The following is a 26,402-nucleotide window of genomic DNA, read 5'->3' on the forward strand; positions in this document are numbered from 1 at the left end:
CCGAATGCTGTTTCTGCGCGTGTGTAAGTCGCAAATGCGAGGTGCTGGGTAACACAAATGGAACGTTTTGGTTAGCCGGGTTTTTCTCGGCGAATTTTTCTCACAAGATCAGAATCTAAAGAGGATCTCTTGGTCGAGCTGCATCCTCAACTCTGCAAATCACTGAATTTTCCAGATATTTTGTACTGTGAAGCACTGAACGCTCTTAAGGTTCATATCTGGCCGTGGAATAACCGCAGTAAAGCAATTTCCTGATCAATGAAGTCAGGCATTTGGTGTGACTTCCCCCACCACTTCAAGTCACAAATCCTAGGGTAAACTGAACTTCCTCTTACACAACAAGATTCACCAGAAACTGAAAATTGAGATGGATTTTCTCATCAAATTTGCTCAGGCGCATGAGACCTTTCGGGTCCCTGAGATCGAGGCTTTGGCCTTGGTTGAAGGCCTGGATATGAAAATAGTCGACTATAGCCAAGACGTCTGTTCTCCCATGAATAATATTGGTTAAACCCAGAAACTTACTGTGAATAGTCCCCATTTTGTATCGTGCACCTTGATTCAGTTGAATCGGCTAAGCGTCTGGCCAAGAGATCCATTCTCATTCAATCTATCCATGAGCTCTGGGGCAAAGGAAGCACACTGGATGTACTTCATGAATCAGTCAAGACAAACACATCTCATGTCTGGGATAGTTATCTTGGAAAATCATTCAAGTTCGATGTTGACCCATACCAAGGAACTCGTTCAGCCAAAAAGAGGATCGAACTTATCAACTCTTTCCGATTTCTGGGCTGGACTGGGCCTGTGAAAATGACCAACCCTGACAACTTGTTCACCATCTTCGAGATGTGGCCTTATAACAGCGTCCCCTTGAATATTCCGGACCCCACAATGATGTATCTCGCACGACATGTAGGGAACTCGTCGCGAGAACTCTTGGTCAAGTTCGACCTCAAGAAGCGAGGATATATCTCAACGACGAGTATGGACTCTGAGCTCGCTCTCGTCACTGCCAACCTTGCACTCGCCGCCCCTGGCAAGCTATTCTATGATCCGTTCGTTGGAACTGGTTCCTTTCCCATCGCCTGTGCCCATTTCGGTGCCCTTGCATTCGGAAGCGATATCGATGGTCGAAGCATCCGCGGCGAGGGTGGCAACAAGAGTTTGAAAGGCAACTTTGACCAGTATGGCATTGGGTCTTGCTTAGGAGACGTATTCTCGGCCGACTTGACCAACACACCAATTAGGAGGCATCTTCGTACATGGGATGGAATTGTTTGTGATCCTCCATATGGCGTGAGAGAAGGGCTGAGGGTTCTTGGTCTCCGTGACCCTGAGAAGACCCCCTGGTTGATAGAGCAGGGGAAGCAACATGGAATGCACGTAATGTCCTAGCCGTTCGATTTGCGCATTCGCTGACTATCGCAGGAAGCCAACTTATGTGCCACCTAAGAAGCCTTATAGCTTTCTGGTGATGCTCGATGATATCTTGACTTTTGCAGCTGAGACTCTGGTGGATGAAGGGCGACTGTCATTCTGGATGCCAACAGCTAACGACGAAGACCAAGAGATTCCCGTACCCAGCCATCCTTACATGGGAGTTGTGTCTGTCTGTACCCAGCCGTTCAACAAGTGTGAGTTGCCGCTGAAGCCTTGTTGCTAATCCTGCACCTGCTGACATTTCGCAGGGTCAAGGAGACTCATCACCTACCGTCGGCTCCCCGACTCACAGGTCTCGCAAGAGGCCCTCGAGGCTTACACAAATCGACAGAGGCTCACATTGAACGGAACATCGGCAGACGAACTCAACCCGTTTCGACGTGGATATTTCAAAAAGTTCGAGGCCGAAGAATAAAACCTCGCTTACAGGAAAGACTTCGCTTTGCTCCCATCAAATACTTCCTATGCTCCGCATTCATGTGATAAACTGCCCATAAAACCCAAATCCTGATTACCCACAAAAGCAACATACGTAGGCACGTCAAGATGTCATGATAGCGGGCCCTAACCCTTCCCGTATTCCCATCTATATGTTGTTATAACAGTGCTGGATATCCCAAACCGGTCCTGCAACAAAACCAAGGCGATGACTGGCGATTTGCTTGTAGCGGCGCCGCGCTCCAAGCTTGTAGTATGCTTTGTACTGAGGTAGCCGTAAGTTTAACGAAATTCGGTAGCGGCAAAGCATCCCTGGTCGGGGACATGCTTCAGCTCCAATTGCTGGAACCTGTTACCGATTAGTATGCAGAATTGACGCGTGATTGATATTGGTATGGGGAACAAACTTTTCGCTTTTAGAGTGGAAGTAAATACCGCTTACTTCACCCTTGACCTGGTTGAAGCAAATGTAGTAGAACCCCTCGAAGCTGGCACCCGTTATCGTGCGAACTCGATGGTCTGGAACTAAAAAGTGCTCTTTCCAGCGCATAAAGATGGTTTCTCGTTGGGCAGCATCTCGGATAGTGACAGGCCCCTTGCGAGCTTGTTTTTGGAAAGGACGGAAAGCTGTGAACTTGGCCCAATGACTCAAGTCAACCTTGCTATTTGCGCCCCAGTTCTCGTGTTGTGTGTAGAAACTGTACTTGGAACCAATGATTTCGCCCTCAAAATATGTTGTGAGGGTGGGATGGTCCTCAGTTAGACCTTGAAAGCAGAGTCAGTGTCATTGTCGATCTTGATTGCACTCTGACCACCAACCTTGGATACGCAGATAGCCACAGAGAAAAGACTCTCGCATGTCAACATGCTTAATTTCGACCTGCACATCGTAGACCTGCCTCTCTGACTGTTGCGTGCCATGGAATTTGCTGCCCGGACGTAGGTAAGATGAAGGAGCCGAAGGGATAGTCTTTCGATCATCAGATCATTGCGTATACAGTGCGATCGACGTTTTAACTCACCCTCATACATGAAAAGTCAGAGCCCATGGATGGAGACCAAAGATCATCCTCTTGCGCATCGATATCAACCCAATCCGACTCTCCATTCGGCGACCCTCTCCGTCTGGATGATTCTCGAGGGATTGATTCGGTTTCAGATGCTCGTTGCGTGCTATTTGAAGGCTCTCGACTCAACTGACTGCCGATCTCGGCCTCTCTTCCCTTTATTTCAGACCCTGGGCCGCTAGGCATTGGAGTCGTGGCAGCCGTAGTAGCGGTTTGAGGACGAGGAGACATGGTGGAAGATCTTGAGGACGGTTCATCAGATGGACGTCCATCGTACATGGTGGCATCGTCGCTTGGGCCTTCGGGCGCAGCCGGCGCGTCGACGGCGAGGGGCGAGCCGACATCGACAGAAAGATTGGAGTCGGGTAGATCAGCATCGTGGACTTGATCATCGTCGCGTGACTGCCGGTTAGGACGTGGCTGATGTTGAACATCGTCAGGACATGTCGAGAAACTGTAAGACCGAGGCGAAGCGGCTTCGACCGGCGGGTTTGATGATGGTGTTGGCATTGTTGTGACGTGTGATGGGAGATGATGCAATTAAACAGCGAAAATGTTGACGCGGGATAGACAGAATTTCATAAAGAGGACAAGAAGAGTCGTGGGTATCAAATCGACCAGTAGATCATATATGTATGTTGCGAGGATTTGACTGACGTCGAGCGCTGTTGGAGGCCAGAGGGGAGAACAAGCAAGTTAGTGCTAATAATCACCAAAACGGGTGGCGATCTCGGGGACTAGCGACTTTGGTAGGGTTGAACAGGGCGCCTGAAAGCCCTTTAGAAAGCAAACAACGTGCCCATCACAAAAGTTGGGGGAGAGAGTGGTGTAATAATACAGGTGAGGTGGAAGCAGGTTAAAGCATGCCAGATCGCATATGGATATGGGTCGATGTGATGGATGGCAAGAAAAGGGTCAAAGTCGGTCGGTGATGCTGCTGGGTTGTCTTCCATTTTCATATCGACGGACGAGGGGCTTGATTTGCTGCCATCCGGGGTTTCTGTACCTAGCGGATTTGTAGGTGGGTACCTCGACCTCCATCCACTCCACTCGGCAAGACGGGGAGTTTTCCAAGTCTCCCTAGCTCATGATTTTACAGTACTGCACATGATGAGGTGTCTTGGGTTGCAGGCAGATGCCGTGTAACTTGGGGTATGCAACTCCTTAAACAACATGACGGCCTCATTAGATTGGAACAATGAAGAGAAGAATCTCTGTGGAAAGATCCGACAAACAGGCCTTACCGACTCCTATACCTATAAACTTTACTCAGGTACCAAAACAGCCCTCTTCCCTACAGAATGACAGATAAGCGTGCGAACGGCGAAAAAGCTTGAGAAGATCAAGTAAGTTAATTATCTGTATTTCCATTGTCACTCGACTTTGCCCGAAACTCTCCATTTGAATTCTTTGTGGAAAGCTTTGCCTACTTCCCCGGGTGACATGTAACTTGAGAAGATGCAGATCGAGGTGTCCTCTCCACTATGATTCCTTTTCATCTTCGGCTGAGATGCTGAGGCTTGACCAGGGTCTGGGTCTAGGTCCAGTCCCAGTTCCGTCTTAGCGGGCCATTATGAACCTTAACAAGACCTTTCATCCACTGTTACAACAAAGGAAATCTCACAATTGAGTTTTTAGAAGTGGCGATGAGGACTCTAACATTAATCACTTCCCAGCGGTGCCCTCCCCCAAAACTCGAGTTGACGCCTCTCTCAGATTTGGAATCAGATGCTTCCTCATGCAAATGGAAAAGAATTGGGCTGCTTCCGTGCCGTGCCTCCAGAAGCGCCCAGGCGCCATCGGGCAGCCCCAGCGCCCCCCACCACGTTGCCGCTTGCATTTCGTATGGGGTGATGGGCCTTTAAGGAGACATGATGCACACGCCAACACCGAGGCCGTTTTGTTTTGCTGGCATGATCTGAAATCATCATACAACGTTGGTAATTTCCACCTCAATCTCGCATTATCGTTTCCTTCACGGGTTTACCCGTCGCCTATTCATTAGCTTTTACAGTATTGGAGCCTCCGCCACCTGCATCATGTCTTCTGAATCACTTCTGTTTGCTGTTTCTTCTGGAAGTGGTATCTTATTATTGATTGCTCTGCAAGTGCAGAGAGCTTTTCCAGACCGCTCACTCAACCTCGCATGTGAGCCTGCCCAGGGAGTCTGGTCCAAGCGTGTGTTACTCAGGTCTTGTTTAGGATTGCATATTGCAGGCTGAAATATAGAGCATATAGCATGATCCGACTCGTGTTATCAGGGACGATTGGTAATTAACAAATAACTCCATTCCCCGTCGTACCACATCCCCCAGGGCATTATCCTAAGATTTCCCTAGCTCTCTGATCGAAAGGTTCGATGAGTATCTAGTGATATTCCACCTACCCGACAACAGTGCTCAAAATGCTTTTCTATGAGATCGCTTCTTTGGTGATATTGTTCTTTCATTCGTGATAAATAAACATGGCTTGTTTCTGGTAGTCTTTCGCGCCTTTCTTTCACAGTACGGGTATCGTTCTTAGCTACAGCCGAATCATCACCTCTATCATCGAGATTTGTATCCTCGACTTTTCGATCCCATAACACCGTATCCCATTATTTTTAGTCGGGCCCGTCCTTTAAATTGGCTTGATCTTGAAGTGCAGAGCGATCAAGCTGAAAACTAGAGCCTTGAGATCCTGAACAAGGTAGTAGAACACTCGCAGACCTTCTGGGTCAGCAGACTCTGTGACATCCACCAGGGATCCAATCTTGGCGGTCTACTGTGCTGTTAGTAGTGTTCCGAAATACGGTGTCTCAATGACCGACCTCGAACGCGATATGATCATTACCAATCCGAATCTCCAATTCCTGGCGTCCATCTTTATTCTTCTGAGGCCATTTCGAATCATCTTCTCTACATTGGGTTAGCGATGCTCAGGCAAGGCCACTGAATATTCGGTTCGTCGTACTTGGTGATCTCGCTCGTCTTGATGATGCGCTTGATTTCGTCGACAACTACTGAGCTGACACACACTATGACTTATCAGAGATGCTGATTCCGCGGGGTTAATCGCATTCCTTACTCTCTTTTCGGATCAAACTATCGTTTCGGTAGTTGGAGTTGTTGGCATATCGGGCAACCGCGCTGCGACCATCGCCGACGACTCGAAAATCGAATTCTGAGCGCGCGACACGTTAGAATAACTTAGAACAGTATACAGACACCGCACAAGTATTCTTACCAAGGAATTCGTGACCGAAACGACCCATATGGCCAGAGCTGTTTGGAGGAACGTCATTAGCATCGTTTCGCGACCATCAATTAGACGGGGAAGCTAGAAGACGCCGTGATGATAGACTGACTAGTATCGCAAGTAGAATGGTTCGTTTGAGGACGTCATTTTTGCTGCTGTGGGAAGGCGGCAAGACTGGCTGGTGGTATTATTCAAGTCAAGATTTATCAACTATCACACCTGAGATCGCAAGGCTGAGAAAGAATCGCGGGACCTGGTGGTTGAAGATGGGTGCACGGACCATATTCGGCGGGGCAGAACAGCTTTACGACAGGTGTAAGACCTTCACCGTCAGTAGCCAACTACGCGGCTTTGGAAGTACATCAACTGTCAACCCAAAGCTTAGCTATCAACAAGGCAAGGCAACTACACCAGATATAAGAGCGGTCTACTTATGTTGAATTGAGTCATTAATCATCGTTGAAAAGCACCTGACGGTTTCTTTTTTTAGAACTACACCTCTCAATATTCTGTTAAGGATATAGAAATCAGCATTGAATGGTAGCCTCAAAGTACCAAACTACCCCTTGTTAAATCACGTGATATCGTCCCTCACATCAAGTCGCTTAGTGCCACCTGTTCGACATCGCTGGCAGGACAGATCTTCTTGAAGTTGATGCCGTCCAGAGCTGGTCTAAATTACCATAGGGGATTCTGGTAAAAGCTGTTAGCGATTGCGCGCCAGATACGATTCAACGAATGGCCAAGGCGGATTCTGCTACTCATCCCGACAATTAAAGCTCCAAAGCAGCTCGAACCCCTGAGCTGAGCCTCCCCACCGCCGAAGTCCATACCACCTATACCTCCAATCCACCTCCAAACGTCCCCCCTAAGAGCCACGTCCCATCTACAACAAACACTCCCACCAACTTTCTCGGCCAGCAACTGGCGACACTCTTCAAGATGTCTGGCTTTCTTGAGAATGCGTACAGTCTCGTTCACCAGGACAATGCGGCCGACGTCCCCACCGTTTCCGATCTGCGCATGCAGCTGGAGAAGGGTACCGATGAGACCAAGGTCGAGACTATGAAGCGCATCTTGACCATCATGCTCAATGGCGATCCTATGCCCAGTCTTCTAATGCACATTATCCGTTTCGTCATGCCTTCAAAGTATAAGCCTCTCAAGAAGCTTCTTTACTTCTACTACGAAATCTGCCCCAAGCTTGACAGCAGCGGCAAGCTCAAGCAGGAGATGATTCTGGTTTGGTACGGCTACGCCCTTACTACTACTACTTATACACCAAGACATATGATCGCTGCGATGGTTTTTTGCTAACAATACTCTCGTAGTAACGGTATCCGAAACGATCTTCAACATCCCAACGAATACATTCGAGGAAACACCCTGCGCTTCCTTTGCAAGTTGAGGGAAGCTGAGCTCATTGAGCCTCTCCTCTCTTCAGCACGATCCTGTCTCGAACACCGACATGCCTACGTCCGAAAAAACGCCGTTTTTGCCATCGCCTCCATTTTCTTGCACTCGCCTTCCCTGATTCCAGATGCCTCCGAACTCATTTCGACTTTCCTCGAGGGAGAGAGTGACGGTGTTTGCCGAAGGAATGGTTTTGCCGCTCTTGTTAGCATTGACCACGATGCTGCCCTCGTTTACCTCAGTTCCGTTTTTGAAGGCATTCCCAATGCAGAGGAGCTTCTTCAGCTTGTCGAACTCGAGTTCATTCGCAAGGATGCGGTTCAGAACTCCCAGAACAAGGTTTGTCTGATAGTTACTCACGGAGGGGGCTGAATAGCCACTGACTATATGATAGGCACGATATCTGCGATTGATCTTCGACCTGCTAGAAGCTGGCGCTTCAACTGTCGTATACGAAGCTGCCTCATCTCTTACTGCTTTAACCAATAACCCTGTTGCGGTCAAGGCCGCCGCCGCCAAGTTCATTGAGCTGAGCATCAAGGAGGCAGATAACAATGTCAAGCTGATCGTGCTTGATCGAGTTGATCAATTGCGCAAGAAGAACGAGGGTGTCCTTGATGACCTGACCATGGAGATTCTCCGAGTTCTGTCCAGTACCGATATCGACGTCCGACGAAAGGCTCTTGGTCTTGCCCTTGAGATGGTATCCAGCAAGAATGTTGAAGAGGTTGTCCTCTTGCTCAAGAAGGAACTCTCCAAGACAGTCGACCAAGAATACGAGAAGAACACCGAGTACCGATCTCTCCTTATCCACTCTATTCACCAATGCGCCATCAAGTTTTCCGAGGTCGCAGCGAGCGTCGTGGAGCTGCTTATGGATTTTATTGCCGACTTCAACAACGCTTCCGCTGTCGATGTTATCAACTTCGTCAAGGAAGTTGTCGAAAAGTTCCCCAATCTGCGTACCACCATCATTGAGCGGCTTGTCTCCACTCTGGGTGAGGTCCGAGCTGGCAAGGTGTACCGTGGCATCATGTGGATCATTGGTGAGTACTCTCTTGAAGAGAAGGACATTCGAGAGGCTTGGAAGAGGATACGTGCTAGTCTTGGCGAGATGCCCATTCTCGCATCGGAGCAACGGCTACTGGATTCTCATGACACCGAGGAGCAGACCGACGATCACATCAACGGGGCATCGAAACCGGCCGCGCCATCTGGTTCACGCAAGGTCCTGGCTGATGGCACATATGCTACCGAGACTGCTCTTACCAGCCAGTCTTCAGCAGCTGCTAAGTTAGAGGCCGTCAAGACTGCTCAGAAGCCTCCTCTGCGCCAACTCATTCTTGACGGAGACTACTATCTGGCCACTGTTCTGTCATCTACTCTCGTCAAGCTTGTGATGCGACATCATGAGATTTCCTCGGATAAGGCTCGAACTAACGCCCTCCGGGCTGAGGCCATGCTGATTATGATTTCTATCATCCGAGTTGGACAATCTCAATTTGTCAAGGCTCCCATCGATGAGGACTCTGTGGACCGAATCATGTCATGCGTACGCTCATTGGCTGAGTTTGAGCAGAAGAAGGAGCTTGAGACCGTTTGGTTGGATGATACCCGCAAGGCCTTCCGAGCCATGGTCCAGGTGGAGGAGAAGAAGCGGGCCGCCAAGGAAGCTTTCGAGAAGGCCAAGACTGCTGTGCAGGTTGACGATGTTGTCCAAATTCGACAACTAGCCAAGAAGAACACCACCGAAGGCCTCGATGAGATCGAGGTGGATCTGGAGAGGGCGACTGGTGGAGAGGGCACCGCCGAAGACCTGTCTTCCAAGCTGAGCCGTGTGGTTCAGTTGACCGGATTCTCGGACCCCGTGTATGCTGAAGCATATGTCAAGGTTCATCAGTTCGATATCGTTCTCGATGTTCTTCTTGTCAACCAGACAACAGAGACTCTTCAAAACCTCTCAGTCGAGTTCGCCACGCTTGGTGACCTGAAGGTCGTTGAGCGACCTACTACACAGAACCTGGGTCCTCATGACTTCCACAACGTGCAATGCACAATCAAGGTCTCATCAACAGACACTGGTGTCATCTTTGGCAACGTCGTATATGATGGTGCTCACTCTACTGATACCAATGTCGTTATTCTTAACGACCTACACGTCGATATCATGGATTACATTCAGCCCGCCACTTGCACCGAGACCCAATTCCGCACTATGTGGACTGAATTCGAGTGGGAGAACAAGGTCAACATCAACTCCAAGGCCAAGTCGCTACGTGACTTCCTCGACCAGCTTATGGCCTGCACAAATATGAACTGCCTGACACCAGAGGCCAGTCTCAAGGGTGACTGTCAATTCTTGAGTGCCAACCTTTACGCTAGGAGTGTGTTTGGTAAGTTATTCTAGTCTATGGCAATAATAGGATCGTGCTAACCATGAACTTAGGTGAGGATGCTCTTGCTAATCTGAGCATTGAGAAGGAGGGCGAAGATGGACCAATCACTGGTTTCGTCAGAATAAGAAGTCGATCACAAGGCTTGGCACTGAGTTTGGGCTCTTTGAAGGGACTTAACAAGATCGGGTCCACGGCTTAGGTCAGCTGATATACGTACAAACACCTGGATCTAATTACATGAGAAGGGTTGTCTCAGCATTGCAAGATTCATGACGATGGTTGGAGCGGAGTCAGGGTCGGAGCATGTTAATGGGTGTTTCCCCACCAAAAGGCTGTGCGATGGGTCCCTGGTAGAGTTCATTGTAAGCAGGTTTAGGTAGACGTTGATTACAAAGGCACATGGTTTCACATAGGGTCACAGTCAGAGCCAGTGGCTATCACGAAGTATGGTTGAATAGCTCGGCTTTCTCGTTCAGAACAGGGAAAAGTGATATTAGCGAGGGCCTTGCCAAACTTTTGTTGGATGCCTTGTTGGGCTCATATACATATGTATTGTAAGAGCAACGGCTGGTTAATAGTATCCAAAATCAATCTCGACACAAGGGGATATGCGAGCAATATAAGTGACGGGGAAATAATCGCTAGACCAGCATCCACCAACTCCAAAAGACACAGACAGATGTGGTAAAAGCAGGATAAACGATATAGGGTATTGTCCAAAAGTGGCCGACCGTAGCGGATCAATAAAAGGCAAAGCTGCCATTGGGATAAGTTGATGATGAGTGTGAAGTGTTTGGCTGAGACAAATGTTCAGGGACCAGGTTGCTTCATGTCTGACGCTGGGAGGATAGCGGTAGGGCACAATCAAATGTCAAAGACAAGAGCATTGACGACATGACCAGTCTGCCAGTTTTGTGCCGTGAGAGATAGATTGTCCTTAAGAATCTTACCCATGTATGCTATCCTGATCTTCTTGGTCGACGCAAGCTGGGTGTTGTTAGCATTCTGTTTGCTCGCCAGAGAATAAGCAAGGTACTCACGCCAGCCTCGAGAGCAATCTTTTTGGCTACACTACGAACAGTATCCGACTCATATATGGCGACGTTGATATCTTGGCCGTTCTCACTGAGCCTGGCTCGTAGTTTGACTGTCTCTTGGGCATCGTCCACCTCTTTACCCTTTTCTTGTTTCTTGCCCTCCATCTCTTCGTCGCTCAGTTCTTCATCTGCTGCTGTGTCGTCGCCAGCATTTGAGAGATTACTCTTTGCGCCCTCTTCTCGATCCTCCTGCACATTGAGCGGATCGCAAACAACCCATTCCGGCATTTGATAGTAGTTTCCTAGAGAGTCGTACACGCCATTGGAGAGGTTGCCAGTCGGGAGAGAGATCTCAGCAGCGGATAGAATCATCTGAGCCGTCGCAAGGCCATTGGATCCGTCATCTTGCGCATCCTGGCCCGCTGGATCCCACAAGACAGCCAGGGCCGCATGAATTGTCTGCCATATCTCAGGTCTGCCGGTGACTCTTGTATCAAAGAAGGCAACTCGTTCCTTTGCCAATTCGCTCTTGGTCCATGTGCGATCGCGTGAAGTCCACTCGTGTCGTCGCAAAGGCTTATCGATATGCTGATCCAGAGGACGATTACTGCGACGGTGCTGGCGACGTCTTTCGGCGGGAATTTGCGGTTGAGCGGCTTCTGGGAGTGCCAGCGGGGGAGGATTGATAGCGCGCGACGAAGCGTTGGGTGCGCCACCTGGGTAGGGAGAGTTGGGACCCGAAGAACGAGAGAGGCAGCAGCCCTAAAAGTGTAATGTTAGAGGTAATGACATGTTTATGTTGCAAGCAGAGAAGAGCCGGACCATGTTTGCTGCAAGGGGCGGCGACGATCGCCGTTGACCTGTGGATTGAAGGTCTTGTTAAGGAATGAGGATCCCAACTTTAGTGACTAGCCATAGCTGGCCAAAGTAAGGTCGCAGATCTACCAGATCAGATCAGATGGGATAGCAGTGTAGTGTAGTATAGCGTGGTGTATTTGGCGGGTGTAGAAGATGTCGCAGTTGAATGATTGACTGACTGACTGACTGACTGACTGACTGACTGAACGAAAGAGGAGAAGGAGAAAGAAGCTGGGGAGATGGACGCACGAAGGAGGCGCAGAGAGAAGACGAAGGATGTACTAAGTATTATGTATGGAAGTATGTGTATGTGTATGCGAATGGTTATAGACGGGAGCCGAGTTTGTTGGCTGGGCTTGCTTCTGGAGTCGCCGAACCTATCGACTCTTCCTTTTGGGGGCTTTCCCACCAAAAGTCACGGCCTGGACAGACCCGACCAGGCTAGAGCAGACCAGGGGGAGGCGTAGAAGTGGGACAAACTTAAAGCCTAAAAAAAGGAACAAGACCAAGAAGAATAAGAAAGGGTCCTTGTCTTGTTCGTTAATCTTTATTTGGTTCAGGTGATCAAGTTAAATCTTAGCTGAGTAAAAGAGGAGAGACGTGAAATGTGAATTGACACGAGTAGCAATTCCAAGATCCAACTCAATTGCTTGTTCTGATCCAGTCAATGAATTGCTGATCATTGCATGGCCAGACAGAGATCAATTCATAGATGTTGGTGAATGTGACGAAAGATTAAGCTCAAGTCACCAGTCATATAACGGGGGAGACGCGGCCTTTTATGCAGTATGATGCACACGATGTGATGGAGAGCTTGGTGCATGCCTCCATGGCTTCAGCCAAGAAACTCGAGGTACTCGTAATGACAGGACAATTCATCGATGGCTCAGTCTACCGCTGTAGGTCTCTGTAGGTATCACCAAGTTGAGTCTCGTCAGTGGGGTTTTGTATGAACAGACCAGGGGTTCCCAGAGGGGAACCTTGCCTTTCACTCACTCTACACGGTGAAAGCAGTCACTGATTGATTATACTAATGACTATATTATAGATCTCGTGCTTCTCAGATTTAACACCATCGCCATGTCCAGGAATGCCCTTGTTTACTGTGAAACACCGCCATCTACCTAATCTTGACTACTTGTCAATTCACAGATCAAGAGAATCTCTATCAACTCCTAGATAAGACCATTCAGCGTCCAAGACAGTATTTTTGCAGGAGGAATCCTCAGCAAGTTTTCTATACTCAAGTCCAGTTGCAAAACATCCATGGTGCTCACCTTGACATTCACCGATGTAGGGGCCAATCAGCATGTGGCTTGTACTTGACAGGCACCCACCAACTCAGTTCCAGTGCTTCACCGTGGGCTCTAACTCTTCAAGCTCGAGATCTTTGCCTTACACCAGACATGAATAATCTGTGTCTTTTTTTACTATTCTCAAACAACGATCATTAATTTCATTCAATAATACATGTTTCCACCTTCATTTTCTTTGTCTCACTTTCTCACCATCAACGCAGCATTACACCGTCTCTGAGCCAAAACAAACAACCCATCCTCTTTAATAACACAGCACAATCAACATGGCTACGATGCTAAAGGCCACAGAACGCCATTTCTACTTCCACGGTAAAGAGGTACGTACTCGCTCAATCTCATATCAGCTATGGCTATGACTAATCCAACTTGCAGGGCTATGAAGTAGAGCGCAATAATTGTCACTGGTGTCAGATTCGCGCTTTTCCGACTCATTCAACACTCCCAGTGACAGTTGTTAACGAAGAAGACAATGAGGTACTTCCTGATGACTTTAGATTCATAAACAACGTCGTCCTTGGTAAAGGAGTTGAGCAAGCTGGTGATAGCTTCCGCAGCGGCTGCTCCTGCGCCAAGGACTCAGAGTGCCAATACACGAGTTGTCACTGTCTCGCCGATTTAGAAGACGACGATTCCAGCGATGAAGAGGGATTTGATGCCTTTGGGGACAAGATAGAGAGAGCCACACCAAAACCTCGGAGAATAGCATATGCATACCACTCCCACGGCGCAAAGGCCGGTCTTTTACGGTCCAAGTTCCATAACTCAAAGATGCCTATCTACGAGTGTCACCAAAGCTGCTCCTGTAGTATAGACTGCCCAAACCGCGTCGTCGAGCGTGGCAGAACGATTCCTTTGGAGATATTCCGCACACCAGACCGCGGATGGGGTGAGTGTCATTCTCATCTTGACTAACAAACAATTCACTGACTAAAAAAAAGGAGTTAGATCTCCCGTGTCAATTAAGAAAGGCCAGTTCGTCGACCGATATCTCGGTGAGATCATCACGTCCAATGAAGCAGATCGACGGCGCTCACAGTCTGCTATCTCTCAACGCAAGGATGTTTACCTATTTGCTCTCGACAAATTCACAGACTCCGAGTCGTTTGACCATCGGTTAAAAGGCCCATCCCTTGAAGTAGACGGTGAATTCATGTCTGGCCCGACGCGATTCGTCAATCATTCATGCGACCCCAACATGCGAATCTTTGCGCGCGTGGGTGATCATGCTGACAAGCATATTCACGATCTTGCCTTGTTCGCAATCAAGGACATACCTGAGGGTGAGGAGCTTACATTTGACTATGTTGATGGGGTTTCACACGAGGGAGAAGAAACGGGTGGCGACATCGATCATATGACTCGTTGTCTATGCGGAAGCAAGAAGTGCAGGAAGTTCTTGTGGTGATCATTTTGAACAGCCAAGTGAACTTCGTTGCAAGGGAGGTATCTGGATGCAAGTTGGACGTTGAGCTCATCACTTTTACTCCAATCTGCTCCTGGCAGTGACTCGCCTCCCCTTAAGCTTACTTAAACATGAAAATAAATCATGTCACATTTGACGTCAGTTTCTATATCTGGCTGTCTCCTTGTTCTTTGGCACACAGGAGCGACCCGGGGGCTGACCAGGCTCAGGTTCTTTGTGAGCATATCGGCGTTCTTTGTCCACCATTGTCCTTTGAGAAGAGCTCGGAACAATGCTTTACAGACTTCCGTTTCGCATTGGGTGTTAAACGAACGGTCACAAGTAACTCGAAATGAACTTTGAGCAATGGCGGTTATATAAGTTTTTCCTCCATTCCTGGGAGTTCGAGACTCTGTCGCTTACTTTTCCCCTGCTATTAATATTGCCAAAGTCATTTCTGTATTCAACTATGAAGCACTCAAGTAATTTATCATGTCCTGTCTCTACTATCCCTTCATCTCCATCGTTTACTCATGTTAACTTAGAACCCGACTCGTCGGATGCCTCAGATGGCCACCACGATGGGCCTCAACAACCGGAGAATGACTGTAACATCAACGAACCTCCAGCCGACTCTCAGGGGTCGCCTCCATCGCCTCCTGACTGTAAATCAGGCGTCCTGGATGGCCTCAGAGACAGAGTTGAACCCGTTAGAGAGAAGAAAGCCACCCAAGGCCGGTTTGGCGCAGAAGTATGCATGAAGTATCTACTCCGTGTGTGCGAAAACACTCCCTATAACGGCTCGGGTGGTCTTCACACTAGGCAGGTCTCTCGCTCTCTCCGCCGCTCACGACTCATGCGTCGAGGCTTGATTCATCGTCAATTTGACAGAGGGAGAGGAAATCCATCCGTCAGCTGGTGCAACAAAGAGCAGTGCGACTACGAATTCGTCATCTTCACAAACCCCGTTCTTTACCTTGGAAACCGCCCGAAAAGCTCTCAGGGATTGCATGCCGATGTATACTTTCACGACTTTGCTAATGCCATGGTCACGAAGCTCTTTGCCCCTGAGGACAGCAAGGCCAAGAAGCGTAAGGCCCTAGAGATATTGTCTTTCGTGGATTCTCCCCCTGTCCGAGTTGCATTCTCGCATTTCATGGAATGGTATAACTTGCTGGGCTTCAAGCTCTCTGATCGCCAATTCAGTCGAGCTCTGGTTGCAGTTCAGCCAGTGTTCCAGGGCCTCATGTTTGGGGTCAAGACGGCAGCGAGGATTGAGGCTATCCACGAATACATCGTCCCTGAAACCGAAGACATCAAGCAATGGACTCCTAGCCAGCTCATCCTACGCTTTCTCGTCTGGTGCGAAATATGGCGACAGCAAAAGACATCTCGCTCAGAATCTTGGAGGCTCGGTTCCAGTAGAACAGCGACCGAGTTTCTTACTGCCGTGCTTCTCAACTACAAAATGATGTGGCGAGAAGGTTGTTTGCACACAAGTACAACCGAAACGAACCTAGTTTGGGATCGAGTTTGGGACGATTGGTTACGCAAATACTCTCTACAGGAAATCGACGAAGTTGTCAATGGCGAGTTCTTCTATCCTCGAGATCAGCTAGACATGTCGGAGGAAGAGGTCTATAAAGAGGTGGGATATCTTGGAGGTATTGGTCAGTGCGATGATGTTTATAGGCCTGTCAAGTGTTTTCTAGGATATGCAGAGGATAGACTGATGCATTTATGAGATGGTTGGGTTTTAGAGGAGACCATTTAATAGGCACAAAAGATAGATGAGTTTAGGTATCTTGTCCTTTCTTTATCAATGGTATTATTTGATACTTGCAAGTCTCGACATATAGGTTCAGGGTAACAGTCAACCATTGACTGAGGTTCAGTTCACCAGACTGGCTGCACTGCCTATGCCCTGCCACCTCCTTTCTCTCCTCTGTCTCAACGTCTTCGCGGCCTTCACTCTGGGCTGTTTCTTTCTACCTCCATACGTGCCGCGATCGCAACCTAAAATCTGGCTGGCCGACATGGCATCTCGTAAGTCTTGGATCCAGAGAACTTCAGCAAGCCCCTAGAAACAAACAACAAAAGTTTGCACCAGAAGACCAAGGTACTCTAGAAAGGGTCCTGAACTGAAAGTCTAAGTGGGTTCGCTGCCGGTTACCCTGACTCAAAGTCAGATCTGACACTGTTAGTTTTGCTGAGATGTACTAACTTGTCATTCAAGGGACATAGCTAGACCTCTGTTCAAGGTCCGACCATGCTGTTCGCGCATTCCAAGCTACAAGATGGCCGGAGCAACTTGCAGGGTGCTGGAAAGGTGTACCCTATAAGTCGGATGGTCAAGTCGAGGAATTCATTTGCTTTCAGCTATTGGAAGGCCTAGTTTATCCCTCTGGCTAAGAAGCCATGCCTCAGCCGCTGCTTCGTCTGCCTCCTCATGATCAAGTTGCCATTCAAGCAGGACTTCAATCGCCCTGGCAAGGAATTTCCCTCCTTGCTTGACCCCGAGAACCTTTTTTATGGCGTTTCCATCCAAGATTGGCCTTATTGACGAAACCGAATTCAGCCTCTGTTTCTGGGCAAATGAGAGCAGGGCTTCACGTCTCGGTAAAACTTTATCGATTTCCCCCTGACTCGGGGCTGGAGATTCCGGCTGTGGTTTCAAGTAAACTATCTCCCCAAGAGCTGAGAAAAGAACCTGCAGGCCCCAGAAGACTCCCCATTTTCGGATCATCATCCCAATCGTGCCGCGGGATGGAGTAGAGCCGATAACCAGTTCCATGGTGGATCGAATAGATTCCAAGTTCCCTAGCGACGATTCTATAAGCTTGTAAAGCTGCCTGGTGCCCTTTAGGGCATTGATAGCTTCGTCAACGGCAAGCTTATGGTCCTTGGTGTCTAGCCCTGCTAACGGAGCATAGACGACCATCGCCCAAAGCATGTCTTTCTGTTTCTCAGATTCCATCAAAGCCCAAAAATCCCTTGCTGGATCCTGCGCTAAAGGTCGTAATAGTGTTAATTGTCCGAGACCAAGTGGCGGGCCATGGCGTTTCAGGTTCTTGGGGAAGGAGATGACGGAGGTGCTCATGTAGAGGAGAGCGCAACGACAGGAAGACAGTTCCATAAAGATTAGCCTCGTGGATTAAGGAAAAAGATAGCTCAGGGTTCCGGTTCTTCATCATTTTAAAGACCTCAATCCCAACTCTCTCCCGGCTGACCTTCTCGTCTAGAGCAACGTGAATTTCGTGCTCTTTGATGCAGCTCAGAGCCTCGGGATCAAGAGTGAAACCGAGTTTACTGCTTATGTGGATGAGACGCAGCACACGCAAGGGATCGTCGAGAAAGGTCTGCCTCGGCTCTAGTGGTGTCCGCATTGTGCCAGCCTCCAAGTCGTCCAGGCCTCTGCGAGTAAAGTCGGCAACCTTTCGGTTTTGCAGGTCAAAGAACAGGGCATTGGCAGTTGCGTCACGTCTGAATGCATCTTCCTCGGCGGTGCCAAACTCCGTTTCTGGAGTACGACAATCGTCGTCGTATGCCTCCTTGCGCACCTCAGGTTGACAAGATCCAGATCCAAGCCGAAGATTCTTCCAACAGCAGTCTCTAGCTTTTTCGACTTGTCGAGATTCTTCTTGGTTGAATGAAAGCCATTGAACTTTTTGAACTCAATCCCCAAGTCTAAGGCTCGCTGCTGGTAGGAGGCCTCATTCTATTCGAGGAACTCTGTCAGAAGACTGCCGAATTGCACACCAGCCATGGTACTTAGAGCAATATCCAAGTCAGAACAGGGGATGCCCATAAGTCGATCTCTCACCCAGCCACCAGTTATCCATACTTCCAATTCTGGCGTCGCCAACTGCTGTCGGCACTCAAGCAGAAGATCGCGGAGCAATTCTTCAGCTGGTAACAAATCTATCGTTGTTGCTTGGCTGGGAGACCGTTTCGACGAAGACATTGCAAAGAGTCAACAAACCGGTCAAGATTTTTGTTTGTAAATACGTGCCTAGTACCTAGACCGTCTTTCCTTGTTCCATCTTTAACTTTTTACCTGGAGGTTCCATACAAGCTGTTTAGTGGCGATGACATGGAGTTGGGTAGATGAGTCAGAGTCACAAGGGCCATCTTTCGTAGCCTAGCCAGTTGTCAAGCAAGTGTTACAAAAACAAAACTCCTTACTTTCTACGATTTATCTGACAGTTCGAAAGCAAAGTGTAGAATTAGTATATGTAGATAGCAAAAAACATACAACAGCGGGGATTCGCTGGTCGTCACCGACCCAACTACTAATCCGCCGGTTAGTGGCTTGACTATGGGAGAGCGGACGGGATCCCGTATTTTCCACTACCTTTGGTCGTATGTACTGGACACACTAACAAACTGGCTTATAAACGCGGGGTTACAACATGGATAAGACAGGATCACTATGGACTACATACCCGTTCTCATCCACTCGATGGTCGTATACCTGGCCAGTGTCTCCTTGAGCTTCGCTCTTGTTAGCCAAGCCCTCGTTCAGCTTGATACCTAATATGTGTCTTTATGCTGCAACCCACACTGCTACGACCTCAATGCGTTGGTATTGAAGCGAAGAGTGAAGCCCATTGAAACTCAAAGCCCGCTCGCCTCGACATGCAAGGGCCGTTTGCTCAGTTTCTGCATGGTAACCGGGCCGTCTTGATCTCAATCATGCCGGGAAGAGGCATGTAACTACCGGTCCGGATTATGGAGACAGACACTCGCTTGCAGAACCTCCGTTTCAGAGAGGAAAAGAGAATACGCCTGCTGAGTTCTCCTCGTAAATGACATTTCACACAAACTGAGACCAGTCTTGAATCGATGAAATGATGGCGTGCGTCCGTGAGTGCACACATCGTGGGGGGATAGTCAGTATATCAGCCAATAATAAAGGCTGAAAGATAGCAACCTAGCGGAGGATGTTGATCTTTAACGCGGGGTTACACAGTATGTGCTTGCCAGATTATCACAAGAGAGTCAGAAAGAGTCGATGTCCTGATATCCCGAGGCTTCACGATGCGATTGTGGAATGGAAATACCACACCTGAAAGATGAAGCTGTTGCCGAGAAGAACTGGGTCATGACCTTGCGTGGAGCCGGTAATTGTCTGGGCTGTGGAGCCTGGACCCTTGAATTCTCCATAACGGGTGCAGAGCCGAATGAGGCTGAAAGTGTTGCAAGAGACATGCAAATGAATGAATGCGGATACGGCACAAAAGAGGAGCATTTGGTCTGTTACATTTTGTTGCAAGGAGCTTTTGTTACCTCATTCTCTGCTGTAGCGGGCTGAGCAGTCAGTTGTGAATGCCTGAGCAGCAAGACGAAGATCTTGAGAGAGGTCTGATTCGTATGATTGGCGGATTATAGTATTATTTATATCCAAGGAAGGAAATTAGCCAAGTGCTGTATCGCGTGAAATGGAGGACGCGGGGAAACGCTACTTTACTCAAAAGGGTTGTATGCGCAGGCGCCATGTTTTAACGTTGGACAGCTTCTGCAGCAGTCCAAGAGACGCGTCTTCAGCTACGTGTTCCTGTATCCGTAACACGAGACACAATCTGATGCCAAGGTAAACAAGAGATGCCGTGCAGAGAGGAAATGCGGGGAAAGCGGAAAGTGACCGAAAGGGTGCAACACAGAAACGCATATTGAAAAAAAGAAAATAGAAGAAACGCATGCCTCGCGGTGTCTGGTGGTGTGAGAATGAAGCATTAGAGACGGGGCGAGGTTCATCAAGTTGAAGTTGAGATGTGCAACAGATGCAGATGCAGATGCACGAGACGTTGAAGGTGGTGCCACTAAAATCGGGGAGAGGGTCAACTGCAACTCAGCAATAGGTCCAGCCAAAGAAGAAAACAGGAGATTTCATATAAGAGCCGGCATTATAATTTGGGGACAATGGATCTCAGTATTGGAAGAATGACCAGGCCACTCGACCCCCAAAGAAAGGCCATGGTGAGGTCATGGTGGTGAGACTTGAGGGTATGCCCCCACTGTTGGCCGTGGATAGGTGCCGTTGTTTGGTGGGAGCTTTACCTTGGTCGAATGTTTTTCAGCGGAATAAAAAGATTGGATCTGGGGCAGATGCCAGAAAGTGAGAGTGACGACGAAAATGTGAGACCCGACTCCAGCCGAGAATGGCTTCATTGTGAAGTTATCGTGAATATTCCAACAATTCCATGCGTTTGCCTGCTTATGCTCAGTAGGCCTCAATCTTGTCGGTCAAAGAATCAACAACACATCAATTCTCTTTACAGTATAATCGACTCTGGAACTGCATGAGGCACAAGCCAGTGAAAGAGAACAAGACCAAAAAACTCCAACCAATACAATCCTTCCCGACCCCGCCATAATTCAAGCTCATCCCGCATCGTGCCACACGCTAACACTAAACGCCCACTCACTTCCCTCCCGCTCCTTCCACAGCTTTCCCCACTTCACCACCCAGAGCGTGTACCTTTACGCTTTTAGGGGATGATCTCCCTGTAGAGCAGTGGAGGATGCCCAAGGTCCCCTTCTGTAGAGGCAAGTTTAGTCGGGCTCCAGGCACCTGATCGCTGATCGGCTTCTGTGCCGCTTCTCTCCCTGGGGGGGCGCACTCACACCCCCGCCCCACAGCCTGTGTCTGAACTTCAAGGCTCGAGTCTAGGTACCTTAGGTATCGCCCATCGCCGCCATCCCCAGGGCGTCTTGTCGTTCGATCATGACCCCAGTTCGTTAAGGTATTGTCCAAGTCCGGGGTTCTAGCCGGAGATGCACTCGACGTAGCAACACATAGACTAGGGCAGCTGGCACATTTCTCACTTGAAACAATTGTCAGGAGTGACAACTTATAATAACTCTCCTCCGCTCTGTTCTTCCCCCAACGGTTTTCCCGTTTCCTCCTCCCATCAATAGACTAGTTCAAGTACGGATTACTATTACCGAGTTACATCTAACTTGCCTTACCTTACCTTACCTTGCCTCACCTGCCACCCTTGCCGAGTCCTAAACAGACACAAACCTTCGTACAACCTTCTCCTCTTCCTCCTTCACAATGATGCGTGTTCCTCGACAATCCTTTTCCACTGCCGCCCGTATCCATCCCAACATTGTTCCCCACCTTCGTCCCCAGAAGAGAATGTCCTTCGGAAAGCTGTAAGTGTCATATACTCAGTGTCACACGACACCACACGCTGACCATCAATTACAGGGTCAAGCCCGTCGCGGCTGTTGTGGCTATTGGTTACGGAGCAAAGCTATCACTCGAAATGGCCCAAAGACGACGTATCGCTCAGATGGAAGCCATGGAGCGCGAGAATGCCGCATACCGGGAGCGAAATGAGGCTCTCATGAATATGTATGGTGATCGATCAAGTCTCGACGAACTCGAAAAGGCCGTTCAATATTACGAGAAACGATAAATGAATCCATCCAAGGACGAAACAAAGAAAATCAGAAAAAAACAAAACACCAAAGTCGGGCTTTACAACACCCTTCTCTCATTTTATTTGCTTGAAGCGACGGCGATACCTCCCCCGGAGATGTGTCGGAGTTTACTGGTATGGCTTTCACGACCACCTAAAGCCTTGAAATACTGCATTGGAACGGCGTTTAAAGGAATACCATCTTGCTTGGGATTATTGTTTGAAAGGACAATTCACCTGGTTGGCTTTCAGGGTCCAACATTTGTCTCATCAACACTAGACTGTTCGTCTACAGATTTATCTCACACGACCTAGGGACAGATTTGCTGCATGAAAGATTACACTACACTGCAATACACTACTTGGGTATAGGAATATCCCATTTTACAGGTCACAATCATTCTCTCATTTACGCACCATGTCTTGTTCTTGTTCTTCCTCGATTACCTGCTTTGTGTGTCGTCGCCCAGTCCCACATGCTCACGCCTTGAATTTTCACATTCAACTCAACCCAAAACGTCATGAGCCTCGCTGGATCACAGGCCGAGGTTTCCCGGCGGCTAATGAGCCCCGACCGATCCCTCAACCATCAGCACCCCCGAAGGCCCCACTCCCGACGACTTAGCCGGTCCCTGGCCCGAAGAACCCCTATCAGCTCAGAGGAACACTTCCGAGGACATTGTCTCTGACGTTGCCCATGTGCGGTGATTGATGTCCATTACGTCCTCGTTTATCCCGGTGGTAATCTTCCGCGATTTCATGCGACGATGATACGAGAAGACTTTTTCGTCTGGGCAAGGTTGTTGAGTTTTGAGCCGAGAAATACCTCAGTTCAATGAGTAAGAGAATTGATTTGTTGCCGCGGAGGTGGTTGGATAAATCTGATAAGAGAGAGTGTCGGAGCTGGGTCTGAATATCTAGGAAATGAACAAATAATAGCCAAGCAATAAACTACATGTCAACTGAAAATCAACCAGATAGCAAACTAGTTAAATGTGAAGTTTGAGTTTCAAAATAAGGCACGCCAATCATATCCCTTATCGGCTCGCCAATCTATTTATGCGAGGTCCCAATGTTGTTCAATCATGAGATATATATCTCGACCAACTATCAATACCCCGAACCACTGAACATGAAGCTCTGCAGAGGTAACTACGGCAACGCCAATTGAATGCTTTTACGGGATATGTCGTCATGACATGTTCTTGAAAAGTCCCATTTCACTTGCTTGCTAGCGACTGGTAACGCTGCATCTCCATGCATCCTTCGCAATGGTTCCAAATATCATTACCCTTGGCATCATCATCATATCAACATTTGGGTATTCTTCGTCACCAGAACCTTTCTCGAATGACCATACCCTTCCTCCCGAAGCAGCTCATCGTCTTCTTCTCCCACCGCGAACGTTGTCATCCTAGGCAACGCCAGGTCCAGCCCACTCCTTGCGTTTGAGTTTGCGGCCGACCTGAAGCTCCTGAAGCTTGGTCGCAAAGCCGCGAGAAACATGGCCAATGAACTTGGGACGATCGCGAAGCTCCTCCATGGTCTCAATCCAAGCTTTGTAGCTGACCCCCTCGCAGAAGTAGGTGATCATCCGGTCGCCAAGCTCAGCCTGGGAGCTGTGCTGCATGTTAAGCGCCTCGTAGCCGTCGGCAAAGTCGCGCATGAGTAGTTTCTGCGTTCCTTGGTCGGCCTCGGTACGGTAGAGGGCGCGGTGCCCATTGCCGATGGCGACGTCGATGCAGCGGGCAATGAATTCACCCATGCTGGGGCTGATGAAGCGGTCGCAAAGCTTGTAGACTTCGACATAGTCTCGCATAGGAGTCTTGATAGGTGCTGCCTCGGGACTCTGGGCAGGACGGGGATGCGCATGTGGGACAATAGAGGAGTGACTGTAGGCGACCCCAATGTAGAGAGCGAGGTATCGCGGTTCGATGTCCTCGTCATTGAATTCAACGCCTCCCTTTTTGGCCTCGGCAAAGCGACCGTTGAGACAGCTTTCGAAGTACTCCGAGTTCTTGGTTAGGACGTTCTTGGCGACTTGAAAGGTTTCGCCTTTCACCTTGAGCTCGACTAGCTGCTCATCATTCCTGTGCATACATATAGGTCAGTGACTCTTATTCCCCGGCGCAAGGTTGGAATGGCCTCTGAGCTTGAGGTGAAAGAGATGCGCATACTTAAGAAGCCAGGAGGTGCGAAAGTCCGCGAGGATGCCAGCAGACTGCTCATCGGCAGGGTCGTCCTTAGGACCAGCACGAGTACGGGGTTTCTTTCGCGGAGGTGCCATGGCGATGTCGGAAGGAGTTGGTTTGCTTAAGTGGGGTGCGTGAGGATCAAAAGGGAATTCTGTCGAGTGCGCTTTCACTTTGCAAGTGATGCAGAGAAGGTGAAGAGAGCAGAATCTTGTTGTGAAGCAAGCTGTGGTTTGATGTTGCTATCCATCGCTCGCAGCGATGTTCAAGTTGACTAAAGTCGAAATAATATTAGTATTCATTTAAAGTGTCTGCATTTCCAAAATACCTTGGTCGCCAAGTGAGTTCGTGATGTTGAGTTGTGGTTGCTGGGGTCAGGTTGGTGGAAGAAAACAAACACAACCTACGGGCCCGAGGTCGGTACTGCTTATTTATTAGTAGGTAAGGAGGCATGGTCTATGCAACTTGCCAATTCTCAGTCCAACAGGGTCTCCGTCGGGTCACCTTTATTAGAATTTGCCTTACTGGAGAGAAGAGAATAATAGGGCCCTGCCAGATCTTCGCTAGAGGTGTATAGGAGGCCATAGAAATAATCTGCTGGCTGAGATCCATCATTCAGTCAGGTAAAGTATTCAAGAAACGGCAGTAGAGGCCGAAGCTTCAATAGAAGAGTGAGATGGCGACAAGAAACGCTGTACATTAGAATTGAAGCAACGGAAAGAGTTATAAGTGGGTTCCTCAAACCAGACACTGCTCGCCCCTGCCACCAGCTGCTGAGGAAAGTGCCAACCCTGGGATAAGACTTTCACTTCGCTCTTACTTTCCGGATGGTGACCTTTTCTTCATCGCCAAGTTCCCATCCGACCTTGTCCTTCTCTTTCAGTTCATCCCACTTGCGACCAGTAGCAAACTCCAAGAATGGCAAATCCACGTTGAAGTACGACCTTGAAAAGCATTTCAGGGTGTGAAGTCTCAAATCGTCGTCGGCCCACTCCATCAACTTCAAGCAGTGTCGGCTAACTTGTTTCTTCGAGAACTGCCATGAGACATAGTCGTCGTGTGCCAGCGCTTTGAGTATCCGGTCCAGTTTCTTGTTCCTGATATTGAAGTCTTGTCTGGTGAAATATGCCTCGGTCAGGTCCCTACGCCGACATGCGGCATCCAGCATGAAGTAACCGGCAATCTCCTCGATCTCACTATTAACCATGGGTGTCCATACAGCCATGTATCGGAGAAGGTGTAGAATTGCCGGATGATATGATTCAGGATGCTTAGCAAGAATGGACAGGCGGATGGAGAAGATGTATGCTTGGATTGAGAAGAGATCAGCTCGTTTTGTAGCCACCAAGCCTTCTCGAAGCTTTCTCAATGCCATCAGGACATCCTGCAGAGATTTAGTATTGTCAGGGTCCTCAATAGCTGCCAACATCGAGGTTGATGGTCCACTAGATGGTATGATAGAACAGAGGGCTTTCAATGTGCCACTCAGGGCAGAGGACGCTGGCGATGTGGCAGCATTGGCAGAATCTGAGCCAGGATTTTGAGAAGAACCACTAGCATTTGTAGCTGGAGTTTCCGAGGCTGGCGTTGAAGATGACGCTGCTGCAGAAGTTGCTGTGGAAGGCGGTCTGTATCCAGGTGGAGGTCTGGTATATGGTGTTGCAGGAGTTGGATCAACTGCTCTTATATCTAGAGCGTCGAAACTCCTTATAATTGAGTCCTTGTCACCGGCTTCCGTGCAGAAAGCAAGGAAACGTGAAATTATCTGATTATAATACCACTCCTGGGTCTTGGGGTTGAGTAAGCTGTCTCTGGTCAGCCCGTCTCTCTTGTCTTGTCGAAAGTGATCAATCTCTCGTGTCTATATATAACATTGACCGTCTAATACACACCTGTCATCACCCTTAGAAGGAAGACCAATACTTTGTAGCGGGTCCTGCTCGACAGGTTTCAATCTCCCCCAGGGGCCTGATGGCATCCTGTTACCTCGACCTCGACGAGCCATATCATGCACAAAGGAGCTGCTCTCGGTGCCGGAAAAGAACTTTGATTAGAAATGCAATGCCTTGAGCCTCGAGTGCATAGAATTGAGAGCCTTGTTGCGCTGCGCGGGGCACAGAGTCTTGTTGAATATAATAGAGGTTGAATGAAGTCAGTTGCTGTGAAGACT

General features: G+C 48.8%; 14 protein-coding genes and 1 non-coding gene across 29 annotated transcripts; 7 read left to right on the forward strand and 8 right to left on the reverse strand.

Moving 5' to 3' along the window:
• The first annotated feature begins 123 nt into the window (after positions 1-123).
• Positions 124-3,969, forward strand: FOXG_10258 (uncharacterized protein). Of its 5 annotated transcripts, none has more exons than XM_018389501.1 (4): positions 124-481; positions 535-1,382; positions 1,432-1,637; positions 1,692-3,969. In XM_018389501.1, exons 1-4 carry the CDS (start codon positions 368-370, stop codon positions 1,856-1,858), a joined length of 1,335 nt encoding a protein of 444 aa, XP_018247789.1. In that variant the 5' UTR covers positions 124-367; the 3' UTR covers positions 1,859-3,969. The 5 variants fall into 5 exon arrangements, with proteins under 5 accessions (XP_018247789.1, XP_018247791.1, XP_018247793.1 ...); XM_018389503.1 differs by having other exon boundaries at positions 124-275; positions 353-481; positions 1,432-3,969; XM_018389505.1 differs by having other exon boundaries at positions 535-1,637.
• Positions 2,164-3,458, reverse strand: FOXG_10259 (uncharacterized protein; the record flags this gene model as incomplete). Its single annotated transcript, XM_018389506.1, has 4 exons — positions 2,164-2,230; positions 2,289-2,646; positions 2,701-2,851; positions 2,904-3,458. The coding sequence occupies 4 exons, from the start codon at positions 3,456-3,458 to the stop codon at positions 2,164-2,166; spliced, it is 1,131 nt and encodes a 376-aa protein (XP_018247794.1).
• A 7-nt stretch (positions 3,970-3,976) lies between the features above and the next one.
• FOXG_10260 (protein mago nashi like 2) lies at positions 3,977-6,847 on the reverse strand. 9 transcript variants are annotated; one of them, XM_018389507.1, is made up of 6 exons: positions 6,295-6,847; positions 6,174-6,211; positions 6,015-6,110; positions 5,901-5,964; positions 5,758-5,845; positions 3,977-5,708 (listed from the first exon to the last, which is right to left on the reverse strand). In XM_018389507.1, exons 1-6 carry the CDS (start codon positions 6,330-6,332, stop codon positions 5,568-5,570), a joined length of 465 nt encoding a protein of 154 aa, XP_018247795.1. In that variant the 5' UTR covers positions 6,333-6,847; the 3' UTR covers positions 3,977-5,567. The 9 variants fall into 9 exon arrangements, with proteins under 9 accessions (XP_018247795.1, XP_018247797.1, XP_018247796.1 ...); XM_018389509.1 differs by having other exon boundaries at positions 3,977-5,845; XM_018389508.1 differs by having other exon boundaries at positions 6,174-6,847.
• On the forward strand, positions 4,068-6,765 carry FOXG_20260 (uncharacterized protein). Of its 3 annotated transcripts, none has more exons than XM_018400526.1 (3): positions 4,068-4,294; positions 4,625-5,889; positions 5,979-6,765. In XM_018400526.1, exon 3 carries the CDS (start codon positions 6,311-6,313, stop codon positions 6,623-6,625), a length of 315 nt encoding a protein of 104 aa, XP_018247804.1. In that variant the 5' UTR covers positions 4,068-4,294; positions 4,625-5,889; positions 5,979-6,310; the 3' UTR covers positions 6,626-6,765. The 3 variants fall into 3 exon arrangements, with proteins under 3 accessions (XP_018247804.1, XP_018247805.1, XP_018247806.1); XM_018400528.1 differs by lacking the exon at positions 4,068-4,294 and having other exon boundaries at positions 4,604-5,096; positions 5,151-5,889; XM_018400527.1 differs by lacking the exon at positions 4,068-4,294 and having other exon boundaries at positions 4,561-5,889.
• FOXG_10261 (uncharacterized protein) lies at positions 6,823-10,698 on the forward strand. The gene is made up of 4 exons (XM_018389516.1): positions 6,823-7,432; positions 7,517-7,937; positions 7,993-9,991; positions 10,045-10,698. Exons 1-4 carry the CDS (start codon positions 7,128-7,130, stop codon positions 10,191-10,193), a joined length of 2,874 nt encoding a protein of 957 aa, XP_018247807.1. The 5' UTR covers positions 6,823-7,127; the 3' UTR covers positions 10,194-10,698.
• On the reverse strand, positions 10,072-12,689 carry FOXG_10262 (uncharacterized protein). The gene is made up of 3 exons (XM_018389517.1): positions 11,854-12,689; positions 11,035-11,793; positions 10,072-10,981 (listed from the first exon to the last, which is right to left on the reverse strand). Exons 1-3 carry the CDS (start codon positions 11,854-11,856, stop codon positions 10,859-10,861), a joined length of 885 nt encoding a protein of 294 aa, XP_018247808.1. The 5' UTR covers positions 11,857-12,689; the 3' UTR covers positions 10,072-10,858.
• Positions 12,690-13,131: 442 nt separating this feature from the next.
• FOXG_10263 (histone-lysine N-methyltransferase, H3 lysine-9 specific dim-5) lies at positions 13,132-15,060 on the forward strand. Its single transcript, XM_018389518.1, has 3 exons — positions 13,132-13,525; positions 13,581-14,094; positions 14,147-15,060. Exons 1-3 carry the CDS (start codon positions 13,472-13,474, stop codon positions 14,611-14,613), a joined length of 1,035 nt encoding a protein of 344 aa, XP_018247809.1. The 5' UTR covers positions 13,132-13,471; the 3' UTR covers positions 14,614-15,060.
• Positions 15,061-15,079: 19 nt separating this feature from the next.
• Positions 15,080-16,354, forward strand: FOXG_10264 (uncharacterized protein; the record flags this gene model as incomplete). The annotated part of the gene is made up of 1 exon (XM_018389519.1): positions 15,080-16,354. The coding sequence occupies one exon, from the start codon at positions 15,080-15,082 to the stop codon at positions 16,352-16,354; it is 1,275 nt and encodes a 424-aa protein (XP_018247810.1).
• A 360-nt stretch (positions 16,355-16,714) lies between these two features.
• Positions 16,715-17,972, reverse strand: FOXG_10265 (uncharacterized protein). The gene has a single exon (XM_018389520.1). It carries the CDS (start codon positions 17,744-17,746, stop codon positions 16,976-16,978), a length of 771 nt encoding a protein of 256 aa, XP_018247811.1. The 5' UTR covers positions 17,747-17,972; the 3' UTR covers positions 16,715-16,975.
• An 8-nt stretch (positions 17,973-17,980) lies between these two features.
• Positions 17,981-18,574, reverse strand: FOXG_10266 (uncharacterized protein; the record flags this gene model as incomplete). The annotated part of the gene is made up of 2 exons (XM_018389521.1): positions 17,981-18,328; positions 18,434-18,574. 2 exons carry the CDS (start codon positions 18,572-18,574, stop codon positions 17,981-17,983), a joined length of 489 nt encoding a protein of 162 aa, XP_018247812.1.
• A 284-nt stretch (positions 18,575-18,858) lies between these two features.
• On the reverse strand, positions 18,859-18,974 carry FOXG_20261. The gene has a single exon (XR_001936410.1). It is a non-coding gene; the product is annotated as a 5S ribosomal RNA (ribosomal RNA).
• A 2,696-nt stretch (positions 18,975-21,670) lies between these two features.
• On the forward strand, positions 21,671-22,037 carry FOXG_10267 (uncharacterized protein; the record flags this gene model as incomplete). The annotated part of the gene is made up of 2 exons (XM_018389522.1): positions 21,671-21,771; positions 21,827-22,037. 2 exons carry the CDS (start codon positions 21,671-21,673, stop codon positions 22,035-22,037), a joined length of 312 nt encoding a protein of 103 aa, XP_018247813.1.
• FOXG_20262 (uncharacterized protein) lies at positions 22,038-22,355 on the forward strand (the record flags this gene model as incomplete). The annotated part of the gene is made up of 1 exon (XM_018400529.1): positions 22,038-22,355. One exon carries the CDS (start codon positions 22,038-22,040, stop codon positions 22,353-22,355), a length of 318 nt encoding a protein of 105 aa, XP_018247814.1.
• A 1,099-nt stretch (positions 22,356-23,454) lies between these two features.
• FOXG_10268 (uncharacterized protein) lies at positions 23,455-24,327 on the reverse strand (the record flags this gene model as incomplete). Its single annotated transcript, XM_018389523.1, has 2 exons — positions 23,455-24,130; positions 24,218-24,327. The coding sequence occupies 2 exons, from the start codon at positions 24,325-24,327 to the stop codon at positions 23,455-23,457; spliced, it is 786 nt and encodes a 261-aa protein (XP_018247815.1).
• A 710-nt stretch (positions 24,328-25,037) lies between these two features.
• On the reverse strand, positions 25,038-26,237 carry FOXG_10269 (uncharacterized protein; the record flags this gene model as incomplete). The annotated part of the gene is made up of 2 exons (XM_018389524.1): positions 25,038-26,037; positions 26,125-26,237. 2 exons carry the CDS (start codon positions 26,235-26,237, stop codon positions 25,038-25,040), a joined length of 1,113 nt encoding a protein of 370 aa, XP_018247816.1.
• Positions 26,238-26,402: the final 165 nt, after the last annotated feature.

This window comes from Fusarium oxysporum, chromosome 7 (assembly GCF_000149955.1).
Source record: "Fusarium oxysporum f. sp. lycopersici 4287 chromosome 7, whole genome shotgun sequence".
Lineage (NCBI taxonomy): Eukaryota > Fungi > Ascomycota > Sordariomycetes > Hypocreales > Nectriaceae > Fusarium > Fusarium oxysporum.